Here is a 12214-nt window from a genome sequence, read left to right on the forward strand (position 1 = left end):
GTTTGTAGACCACACAACCTACGACTACGGACAGTTACCTTTAGCATTCATAGTAGCATACGGTCGAAAAGTGTGTGGACACGCCCCTAAAAGAATCGAGCTTTGGGGTTTTGTTTTGAATGGATCAACTCTTACTCCTCTCCACTTGAATCCTCTTGGTCTCCACTGTGGCGATGTTGAGCCTCTGTTCCGTGTACACCTGCCTGATGTCATCACGTGCAGCCAGTGCTTTCAGAGGGTTCCTGGATCCCTGGTTCCTTCTATTTGGCCTCACCGCACGTTTGTGCTCGGCGACGGCTGAGGTGAGCCTGTATAAAAAAAACATAAAAAGTCATATTTTTTTTATGGTAATGGTTTAATTTCATTTGAACATGCATCAGATTACAATTGAATGCATCCCATAATCAGTTCACAGTTCCACATGTCCAAAAGGAGTAGGAAGAAGCAAAGCTTATTAAATCCTACCCCTCCATCTGGTACTTTTACAATCAGTAACTGTTACATTTGTTCACTTCCTGCTTTCATAAAGTAATTTAATTAAAAAAAAAATAATTTCATTTTTTTAATTTAAATTTTTAAATTTAATTTTTTTTTTTTTTTATATTTTTTAATTAAATTAAATAGAATTAAATTAAATTATTTTTTTTTATTTTTGTCATGTAGTCCTAGCATATAAGTGTTTTAAATGTACTTCTTCCCTGAGATCATATTTCTCCTCTCTTGTAGAGAAGTATTAGATGACATTTTTAGCTAATTGGTTATTTTTAGCCTTATGCATTATTTTAGCTGTTTGAAGATGAACTATATCAGCAAGTTGAAGTATTTGTGATTTTACAAATAAGGAGTTAGTATGTTCTCTGTAGGCGGCATTATGAATTATCCTTACTGGCCTTTTTTTTGCAGTACATTTAGCTAGTGAAGATTGCTTTTATAGTTATTAGCCCATATTTCCACACATCGGTTGGCGTTCTTATTTTTATATTTTTTATATTTTTATTATTATTTATTATTTTTAGCCTCATGCATTATTTTAGCTGTTTGAAGATGAACTATATCAGCAAGTTGAAGTATTTGTGATTTTAGAAATAAGGAGTTAGTATGTTCTCTGTAGGCGGCATTATGAATTATCCTTACTGGCCTTTTTTTGCAGTACATTTAACGAGTGAAGATTGCTTTTATAGTTATTAGCCCATATTTCCACATAATAAGTAAGATATGGACGAACCAGAGAGCAATAAAGAGTGTGGAGTGAAATTTTGCTTTGTTCAATATTGAAATATTTCTGTCCATCTCATATTTTCATCTATTTTGATCCTCATAAATGTATTCACGACTGTTCTTCGAAAGGTACAAACTTGGGTGTGTGAGCCTGGACGTGACTCAGGTCCTCCTCGCTGACGATGACGTCCCGAAGAAACGAGGGTGAGATGGACCTATAGAAGTTGCCGAAGGTCTCCTCATCATCCAGAGTCATGACTTCCTTCTCAGCCTCAGCCGTCACTTCAATGGTGGACGTGCTGCTTTTGCTGACACCTGAGGATGAAAAAAAAAAAAACCAATGCCGTCAACGTCAATATCGGAAATATTAAAAATGTATCTTATACCTTTGCTGTGAAGTTTGTCCAGGAAGGACTCGAGTTTATCCAGACGTTTGTCTCCTTCCACCTTGACAGCAGTTCTACTGGAGATTTCTGTTGATAAGCAGAGTGACCATTTAGTACTTGGTTAGAATTAGAGGTTAAAAAAGGATCATTGACGACCTTCGTGTGGTTTCACAGGCGTGGCGTTTGACTTTTTGAGCGGCGTAAGACGAGACTCTTCCTTTCCGGCGTCCGTCACTAGCCCTGATTAAATATTACAAAATCATTTTACCGATTTGTTACTATGATTCACGCCCAAAGGGAGATCTTACCTCTCTTGGCCATGCGTCCTGCTACGGTGAACTGGATGGAATCGTTAGCTGCTCCTTTGCCTTTACTCTTCCATTGCTCCTCCTTGTCCTTCAGGACCTTCATCCTCTCAGCCAGAGACACCTTGGATGTCGTATCCACGCTGGATTTCTGTTATGAAAGTTGCGTTAAGACAGTGGATGACTTGGACTTCTAATAACTAATAACTATTGCAACATTGGTTCTATTGATGTTGTGTTGTGCAATATACTTATTGATAAATGGTGATGTGGTTATTCCATTCCAGACATTTTTTTTGGCTATATGTTCTTGGGCTAAATAGACATGGTTTAAAACAAAAGAAAGATTAGACTCCCATCTTGCATTAAATGTTTGTTTCTACCTTTTTCTGTTCTTTAGTAATCAGCAGTAGAACATACATAGGTAAGTTTCAAAATATCATAATATCAGTTCTCAACAACAAAAAAAGGCTTTTTTGTGAGATACATTCAAGGATAACTTTCACACAAATTTTGACATATATATATTTAGCAAAAATGTCTAAGCAAAGATGGTGCTATTTTTTTAACAAAAAAATAGGTGCTATTTTTTTTAACAAAAAAATAGGTGCTATTTTTTTAGCAAAAAAATAGGTGCTATTTTTTTAACAAAAAATAGGTGCTATTTTTTTTTTAAAAATAGGTGCTATTTTTTAACAAAAAATAGGTGCTATTTTTTTAAACAAAAAATAGGTGCTATTTTTTTAAACAAAAAATAGGTGCTATTTTTTTAAACAAAAAATAGGTGCTATTTTTTTAAACAAAAAATAGGTGCTATTTTTTTAAACAAAAAATAGGTGCTATTTTTTTAAACAAAAAAATAGGTGCTATTTTTTTAAACAAAAAATAGGTGCTATTTTTTCAACAAAAAATAGGTGCTATTTTTTAACAAAAAATAGGTGCTATTTTTTAACAAAAAATTGGTGCTATTTTTTTAACAAAAAATTAGGTGCTATTTTTTTAACAAAAAATTAGGTGCTTTTTTAAACAAAATATAGGTGTTTAAAAAAAATAGGTGCTTTTTTAACAAAAAATAGGTGCTATTTTTTTTTTAACAAAAAATAGGTGCTATTTTTTAACAAAAAATTAGGTGCTTTTTTAAACAAAATATAGGTGTTTAAAAAAAATAGGTGCTTTTTAAAACAAAAAAACAGGTGCTTTTTTTTTTTTTACAAAAAATAGGTGCTGTTTTTTTTAACAAAAAAATAGGTGCTGTTTTTTTTTACAAAAAATTGATGCTATTTTTTTACAAAAAAAAGGTGCTATTTTTTTTACAAAAAAAATGTTGCTATGTTTTTAAAGAAAAAAAAGGTCTTTTTTTTTACAAAAATAGCACCATATATTATTTACGTTTGCACACGTGCATGTATTTGCGCGTGTGTGTTCAAATTTTCCATCAACGCATAACCACATTTGCGTAACACGGCGAGATGCCTTTTGACTTAATAAGTGAATTTCTGCAAAGTACAATTCCTTATTTATAAATGTAATATTTTTGTAGGTAAAGCCTTAAAAACATCTGTTTACAACTTTTTAAATATGGTTTTTAACATAATCAGAGCCCTCTAGACATGAAATAACACCCCTATAGTCACCTTTACACTATTATTCACCAATATAGTACACATAATAAGAGTAAATAAGCTGTGCTTATGCGTGTTACGGTAAATGTATTCCCTGGGGGACCTAACACTCCACCACCGAAGTGTGCAGAATCCTACTGAATTCGTCTTTTGAATGCCTTATAATTGTATTTTAATTAAACAAAATGACATGACACATGCACAATTATTTGAAAAGGAGGAGTAAGAACCAAATCCTACTCCTGAACACTTCCTGTGCATGATATTACAACTACTGGTGTCAGCAATATCTCATTCCCAACACATTACCCGGCAATTACTCTTTTAAAAGTAAAATTTCACCCAAAAACAACATTTTCGTGGAAAAAAAAAAACAAGACCTGGCTGATTAATTTCCTCCGCCACATTTGCACCTGAATACACCACCATTAAAAGCATATTAACAATCATTTACGGCGCCTCGTGCCGCCGATGGACCCCGGGAGCTGTGTTATACTAACAAATGATACGCCCCTGAATGGCCCTCGGTGTCTTTTTCACGGCTGACACCACTTCATCATTTGCAATTAACTGAGTGAAGACTTTAATGAACAACAACACAATCTGAGTAATAAAACCCTTTCAGTTGACTAAAGACATGGAAAAAGAAAATGAAACATTATATCTAAATACGCATGGAAGAAAAGCAACGCTAATGGATGACGTTTCTTGGCGGAATCTTTACTGTAAGGCCAGATGGGCCGAGTTAAACATCTACAGATGGAGTAAAAAAAAAAAAAAAAAAAAAAAAAGATGTGTGTCCCAAGCCAAGCTGTCAATGTGGCATTAGATCCGGGGTAGATCTCCCCCTGAAAATGTAGCCTATCTTGACAATCTGACATTAAGTAGATGTAAGAAGCAGTATAAAAATAAGACATTGTCAGCCTGAAAATCCATCATTTGCAGCCTTTATTGGTTGCTCGGTAGCAACAGTGGAAAATTGCTGTACCGTGCAAATTAAACTACATGTCAGGTTTCTATCACTGAATAACAAAGAACGAAAGAAAAAAAAAAGTCGCTTTGAGTGGAGGCAGGCGATAAATAACTCGATAGCTGCAGCTGCAAGGTCAAAAGTTTAATCTTAGCAGAGTCAAAAAAACAGTTCCGATATCCACCTGATCCTTGCGTACTAATTTATAGTAAAGAAGCTCGTTATTTATCCTGCATTAACGTGAAAAATATCCCAGTATACAAATATAAAGATGCAAAAAGTAGAAAGAGATGTGCAAAAACACTTGACCTTCACATTAAAGTGAATAATTTTTCCACTTTTGATCTGTGGGTTACTCATGGCAAAACAAGAAGGTGCTTTTGAAAAAGAAGTTGTTTCTCTTGCTACCATATCGCATCTTTGCGAATCTTGATCAATGTGCTGGAACTTTCTTTGGTTCCACTGTGGGTTACTCATGGCAAAACAAGAAGGTATTGCTCTTGCTACTATATCGCATCTTTGGAAATCTTGATCAATGTGCTAGCACTTTCTTTGGTTCCACTGTGGGTTACTCATGGCAAAACAAGAAGGTGCTGCTCTTGCTACCATATCGCATCTTTGGAAATCTTGATCAATGTGCTAGCACTTTTTTTTTTGTTTCACTGTTGGTTACTCATGGCAAAACAAGAAGGTGCTGTTGAAAAAGAAGGTGTTGCTCTTGCTACTATATCGCATCTTTGGAAATCTGTTGAAAAAGAAGGTGTTGCTCTTGCTACTATATCGCATCTTTGGAAATCTTGATCAATGTGCTAGCACTTTTTTCTTGGTTTCACTGTTGGTTACTCATGGCAAAACAAGAAGGTGCTGTTGAAAAAGAAGGTGTTGCTCTTGCTACTATATCGCATCTTCGGAAATCTGTTGAAAAAGAAGTTGTTGCTCTTGCTACTACATGGCATCTTTGGAAATCTTGATCAATGTGCTAGCACTTTTTTTTTGGTTTCACTGTTGGTTACTCATGGCAAAACAAGAAGGTGCTGTTGAAAAAGAAGGTGTTGCTCTTGCTACTATATGGCATCTTTGGAAATCTTGATCAATGTGCTAGCACTTTTTTCTTGGTTTCACTGTTGGTTACTCATGGCAAAACAAGAAGGTGCTGTTGAAAAAGAAGGTGTTGCTCTTGCTACTATATTGCATCTTTGGAAATCTGTTGAAAAAGAAGGTGTTGCTCTTGCTACTATATCGCATCTTTGGAAATCTTGATCAATGTACTAGCACTTTCTTTGGTTCCACTGTGGGTTACTCATGGCAAAACAAGAAGGTGCTGTTGAAAAAGAAGGTGTTGCTCTTGCTACAATATCGCATCTTTGGAAATCTTGATCAATGTGCTAGCACTTTTTTTTGGTTTCACTGTTGGTTACTCATGGCAAAACAAGAAGGTGCTGTTGAAAAAGAAGGTGTTGCTCTTGCTACTATATCGCATCTTTGGAAATCTGTTGAAAAAGAAGGTGTTGCTCTTGCTACCATATCGCATCTTTGGAAATCTTGATCAATGTACTAGCACTTTCTTTGGTTCCACTGTGGGTTACTCATGGCAAAACTAGAAGGTGCTGTTGAAAAAGAAGGTGTTGCTCTTGCTACTATATCGTATCTTTGGAAATCTTGACCAATGGCTAGCACTTTCTTTGGTTCCACTGTGGGTTACTCATGGCAAAACAAGAAGGTGCTTTTGAAAAAGAAGGTGTTGCTCTTGCTACAGTTCCGATATCCAACTGATCCTTGGTTACTAATTTATAGTAAAGAAGCTTTTTATTATGCATTTATGTGAAAAATATCCCAGCATACAAATATAAAGATGCAAAAAGTAGAAACAGATGTGCAAAAACACTTGACCTTCACATTAAAGTGAATAATTTTTGTACTTTCTGCAGGGTTACTCAATGTGGCAATAGTCAAGCATTGTAAAACAAGAGCCTGTGTGCATCTGGCTTTTGCTGACTATATAAACACAGGACCGCCTGAGCACAATGCAAGCTGTGACATGGACAGCTTGGACTTTCATGTTTCTCACACAAGAGTGACGCTATCTCTGGAGTCCATCAGAACGGGGGGGAATTCTACATCGGCTTGACAAGACCCCCAAAGAATGCAGGGGACGACACACACTTCTCACAGGAAGCCATCATTCGTCATAAAGGGAGGCCAGTGGGGGTATAACAGAAAATACTAGAGAACCACTAGTGTGCAGTGTGTTGGGTATTAACACTGCATCAATCCAATTGTGTTCTTAATGCATTGTTAGCATCATTAGCTTGCTAAGAAAATAGCAACTGGGAAACCGTAAGTCAGCTACATCGACATTTTGAACACAAAACACACTATAGTTTCACTGTTATAGCATAAAACAATTCTAAATGCATATAAAAGGACGAATGAAAGGGACAAAGGTTACCCAAAGACACAATCGTGGCAGCAAGATCAACACCACCTTCCTGTTTTGTCAGTATTTCTTGAAGTCAGTTGTGTTTTTCACTTTCTTGATCAATGTGCTCGCACTTTAATTGGTTCCACTGTGGGTTACTCATGGCAAAACAAGAAGGTATTGCTCTTGCTACCATATCGCATCTTTGGAAATCTTGATCAATGTGTTAGTACTTTCTTTTGTTCCACTGTGGGTTACTCATGGCAAAACAAGAAGGTGCTGCTCTTGCTACCATATCGCATCTTTGGAAATCTTGATCAAAGTGCTAGCACTTTCTTTGGTTCCACTGTGGGTTACTCATGGCAAGACAAGAAGGTGCTGTTGAAAAAAAAGGTGTTGCTCTTGCTACCATATCGCATCTTTGGGAATCTTGATAATGTGCTAGCACTTTCTTTGGTTCCACTGTGGGTTACTCATGGCAAAACAAGAAGATGCTGCTCTTGCTACCATATCGCATCTTTGGAAATCTTGATCAATGTGCTAGCACTTTCTTTGGTTCCACTGTGGGTTACTCATGGCAAAACAGGAAGGTGCTGTTGAAAAAGAAGGTGTTGCTCTTGCTACCATATCGCGTCTTCGAAAATCTTGATCAATGTGCTAGCCCTTTCTTTGGTTCCACTGTGGGTTACTCATGGCAAAACAAGAAGGTGCTGCTTTTGCTACCATATCGCATCTTTGGAAATCTTGATCAATGTGCTAGCACTTTCTTTGGTTCCACTGTGGGTTACTCATGGCAAAACAAGCGTGTGCTGTTGAAAAAGATGGTGCTGCTCTTGCTACTATATCGCATCTTTGGAAATCTGTTGAAAAAGAAGGTGTTGCTCTTGCTATTATATCGCGTCTTTGGAAATCTTGATCAATGCGCTAGCACTTTTTTTGGTTCCACTGTTGGTTACTCATGGCAAAACAAGAAGGTGCTGTTGAAAAAGAAGGTGTTGCTCTTGCTACTATATTGCTTCTTCGGAAATCTTGAGAAATGTACTAGTACTTTCTTTAGTTCCACTGTGGGTTACTCATGGCAAAACAAGAAGGTGCTGTTGAAAAAGAAGGTGTTGCTCTTGCTACCATATCACACCTTTGGAAATCTTGATCAATATGCTATCACTTCCTTTGGTTCCACTGTGGTTTACTCATGGCAAAACAAGAAGGTGCTGTTGCTCTTTCTACCACATCAAATCTTTGGGAAAAAGTAACCTTAAATGTTAATTTTCTTCTACATTCATCATTTACTGTGTTTTGTGTAAACATTTTTGCCTTTTTTGGAAACAATAATCCACTAAAATCTTTATTTTGAGCCGGGTATCCGTCTGCAAAGTGAAAAATTTCATGCGATCAAGCTTTGGAGCTCCAATGAAACAACAAAATGAGACGCATGTTGCACACTCACCTGGAGATACTGGGAAAGGTTGACAGGCAGGTGTCAAAGAAGTCAAAGAAAGGGGGGTAGAGTCTGGAGGTAGGTGAGGGGGTAAACAAGGAAGAAAGGTGGGAAGAGGAAAAGTGGGAATTAATCAGAGTTCTACACGTGCAAGTAGGTGACTTTAGCCAGGGAAAGAGGAAAATGACATAAATACGACTACATCTGGACAGCAATAAAGAAATACATGAAGGACATAAACAATACAGCAATAAAAGCACTATGTACAAGAATGAACTAAAAACATTCATTCATTCATTTTCTACCGCTTATCCTCACGAGGGTCGCGGGGGTGCTGGAGCCTATCCCAGCTGTCTTCAGGCGAGAGGCGGGGTACACCCTGGACTGGTGGCCAGCCAATCACAGGGCACATATAGACAAACAACCATTCACACTCACTGAAATTATCATTCGGCTAAAATATTTAATCACAAATTAATCACATTTTGTACATAGTTAACTCATAATTAATCACAGATAGAAAGACTTTTTTTCTACAATCAGTAAGGATGTATGAATGTGAGTGTGAATGGTTGTTTGTCTATATGTGCCCTGTAATTGGCTGGCTGGCCACCAGTCCAGGGTGTACCCCGCCTCTCGCCCGAAGACAGCTGGGATAGGCTCCAGCATTTTTTGTGTTATTCTTATTGACGTTATTCATTAATTAATACATTTTCTCCTGCTTATCCTCACAAGGGTCGTGGGGGTGCTGGAGCCTATCCCAGCTGTCTTGGGGTGAGAGGCGGGGTACAATCACAGGGCACATATAGACAAACAACCATTCATACTCACTGAAATGATCATTTGCCTAAAATATTTAATCACAAATTAATCACATTTTGTTAACTCATAATCACAGATATAAAGACTTTTTTTTTACAATCAGTAAGGATGTATGAATGTGAGTGTGAATGGTTGTTTGTCTATATGTGCCCTGTGATTGGCTGGCTGGCGACCAGTCCAGGGTGTACCCCGCCTCTCGCCCGAAGACAGCTGGGATAGGCTCCAGCATTTCTTGTATTATTCTTATTGATGAATAACATCAACCATTCACACTCACTAAAATTATCATTCGCCTCAAATATTTAATCATAAATTAATCACAGTTTGTACACAGTTAACTCATAATTAATCACAGATAGAAAGACTTTTTTTCTACAATCAGTAAGGATGTATGAATGTGAGTGTGAATGGTTGTTTGACTATATGTGCCCTGTGATTGACTGCCGACCAGTCCAGGGTGTACACCGCCTCTCGCCCGAAGACAGCTGGGATAGGCTCCAGCACCAGTGACATGAAAATGAATGAATAAAAATGGCTGTACATATACTGCGTATATAACTACAGTACTACAGTATTATAGAGTATTGTGCAACATCAACCAGACAATACTCCACACAGAGATGGCCGAAAGTGGAATCAAACTCGAGTCCGAGCTGTGAGACGTGCGTGCTAACCACTTTACCAGCGTGCACTCCGCAAATCATCTTAAATCCATGAAAATATCAAACACAGTTTCCAAGGAGTCAAACCCACAGGGGAACTGTCCGGCCGAGCATTCATTATCTCTGAGTGGGAGTGAGGGTCCACAGCCATTGTTTTGACAGGTGGGTCCACAGCTAGAATCCAAAACAAAGAGCTCTTACAGTATCTGTTCATTACTACATCTTGTATTTTTTAAATATTTTTTTAATGCTACATGCTAAATCAGCTTCATTCATTGCCATTTAAATGAAAATCTACAGTTTAAATGAAAAATACACAACATGACAGCCGCATCCAGGAAAAGACTATTTACAGGCGTAACAGGAAACATCTGGAGCTAGTTGGAGATGGCCATGATGTGGAGCATGCATGTTACAGTTCCCCACTCTCCCACAAATCTTCCTAAAGGTCCACTTCAGGTCACATGGGCTTTACCTTTTACAAGTACTTCTGCTGTCTCAAAGAGTTGCAAGAATTTATTCGACACTCGCTTTTGTTTGTGGAAGACATTCTTGAAAGGTTGTGGTGACAACAAAAACAACCGCAGAAGAAAGAGTATCTCCGGGGGAAAAAAGGGTTGTAAGGTGTTAAGCCGCAGTGTAGGGTTTTATTTGTACAATGGGAGTTGAGGTAAAAACCTGGATTTGTGGTGTTACTATTTTCCAAATGTTGCTGATTCAGCAGGAGGGAAACAATGTGTCTGAATCCTTTCATCTTGCACAGTATACAGAAAAAAGGCTGATGCAGCACATATTATACTGGTCTAAGTCGAGAGATTTATATATGATACCAAGCGACTTCTAACCAGGCCAGTCAGAGCTTTTCTTCCCAACACACACACACACAAGTGGCCCATATACTTTTTTTTATACAGATACACGACATACACGATATTTGAGATCTCTAGATTGATACATTAAATCAACAGATGGCGCCAAGCAACTTCTAACCAGGCCAGTCAGAGCTTTTCTTCCCGACACACACACACACAAGTAGCCCATATACTTTTTTATACAGGTACATGACTGTCTTGTATTTGAGATCTCTACATTCATACATTCAAATCAACGGATGGCACCAAGCAACTTCTAACCAGGCCAGTCAGAGCTTTTCTTCCAGACACACACACAAGTGGCCCACATACTTTTTTTTATACAGGTACATGACTGTCTTATATTTGAGATCTCTAGATTCATATAAAATCAAATCAACGGATGGCGCCAAGCAACTTCTAACCAGGCCAGTCAGAGCTTTTCTTCCTGACACACACACACACACACACACACACAAGTGACCCAAATACTTTTTTAATACAGATACACGACTGTCTTATATTTGAGATCGCTACATTCATAAAAATCAAATCAACGGATGCCGCCAAGGAACTTCTAACCAGGCCAGTCAGAGCTTTTCTTCCAGACACACATACACACACAAGTGGCCCATATACTTTTTTTCTTATACAGGTACATGACTGTCTTATATTTGAGATCTCTAGATTCATAGAAAATCAAATCAACGGATGTCGCTAAGCAATTTCTAACCAGGCCAGTCAGAGCTTTTCTTCCTGACACACATACACACAAGTGGCCCATATACTATTTTTATACAGGTACATGACTGTCTTATATTTGAGATCTCTAGATTCATACATTCAAATCAACGGATGGCGCCAAGCAACTTCTAACCAGGCCAGTCAGAGCTTTTCTTCCTAACACACACACACAAGTGGCCCATATACGTTTTTTATATAGGTACATGACTGTCTTATAGTTGAGATTTCTAGATTCATACATTCAAATCAACGGATGGCACCAAGTAACTTCTAACCCGGCCAGTCAGAGCTTTTCTTCCTGACACACACACACACACACAAGTGGCCCATATACTTTTTTTTTTAAACAGGTACATGACTGTCTTATATTTGAGATATCTAGATTCATACATTCAAATCAACAGATGGCGCCAAGCAGCTTCTAACCAGGCCAGTCAGAGCTTTTCTTCCTGACACACACACACACACACAAGTGGCCCATATACGTTTTTTATATAGGTACATGACTGTCTTATATTTGAGATCTCTAGATTCATAGAAAATCAAATCAACAGATGGCGCCAAGCAACTTCTAACCAGGCCAGTCAGAGCTTTTCTTCCTGACACACACACACACACACACACACACACACACACACACACACACACATACACACACACACACGTGACCCAAATAATTTTTTAATACAGATACACGACTGTCTTATATTTGAGATCTCTAGATTCATAGAAAATCAAATCAACGGATGGCGCCAAGCAACTTCTAACCAGGCCAGT

General features: G+C 37.8%; 1 protein-coding gene across 3 annotated transcripts in view; it reads right to left on the reverse strand.

Annotated features, from left to right (window-relative positions):
* svild (supervillin d) overlaps positions 1-12214 on the reverse strand; it is a 75186-nt gene that overhangs the window by 13631 nt on the left and 49341 nt on the right. For all 3 annotated transcript variants that reach the window (XM_058061511.1, XM_058061514.1, XM_058061513.1), the window contains 5 exons: positions 1913-2060; positions 1761-1844; positions 1605-1691; positions 1356-1533; positions 136-308 (listed from right to left, as the gene is read on the reverse strand). In XM_058061511.1, coding sequence (XP_057917494.1) covers positions 136-308; positions 1356-1533; positions 1605-1691; positions 1761-1844; positions 1913-2060 — 670 coding nt within the window. The remainder of the gene's footprint in view (positions 1-135; positions 309-1355; positions 1534-1604; positions 1692-1760; positions 1845-1912; positions 2061-12214) is intronic.

This window comes from Doryrhamphus excisus, chromosome 22, assembly GCF_030265055.1.
Source record: "Doryrhamphus excisus isolate RoL2022-K1 chromosome 22, RoL_Dexc_1.0, whole genome shotgun sequence".
Taxonomy (NCBI): domain Eukaryota; kingdom Metazoa; phylum Chordata; class Actinopteri; order Syngnathiformes; family Syngnathidae; genus Doryrhamphus; species Doryrhamphus excisus.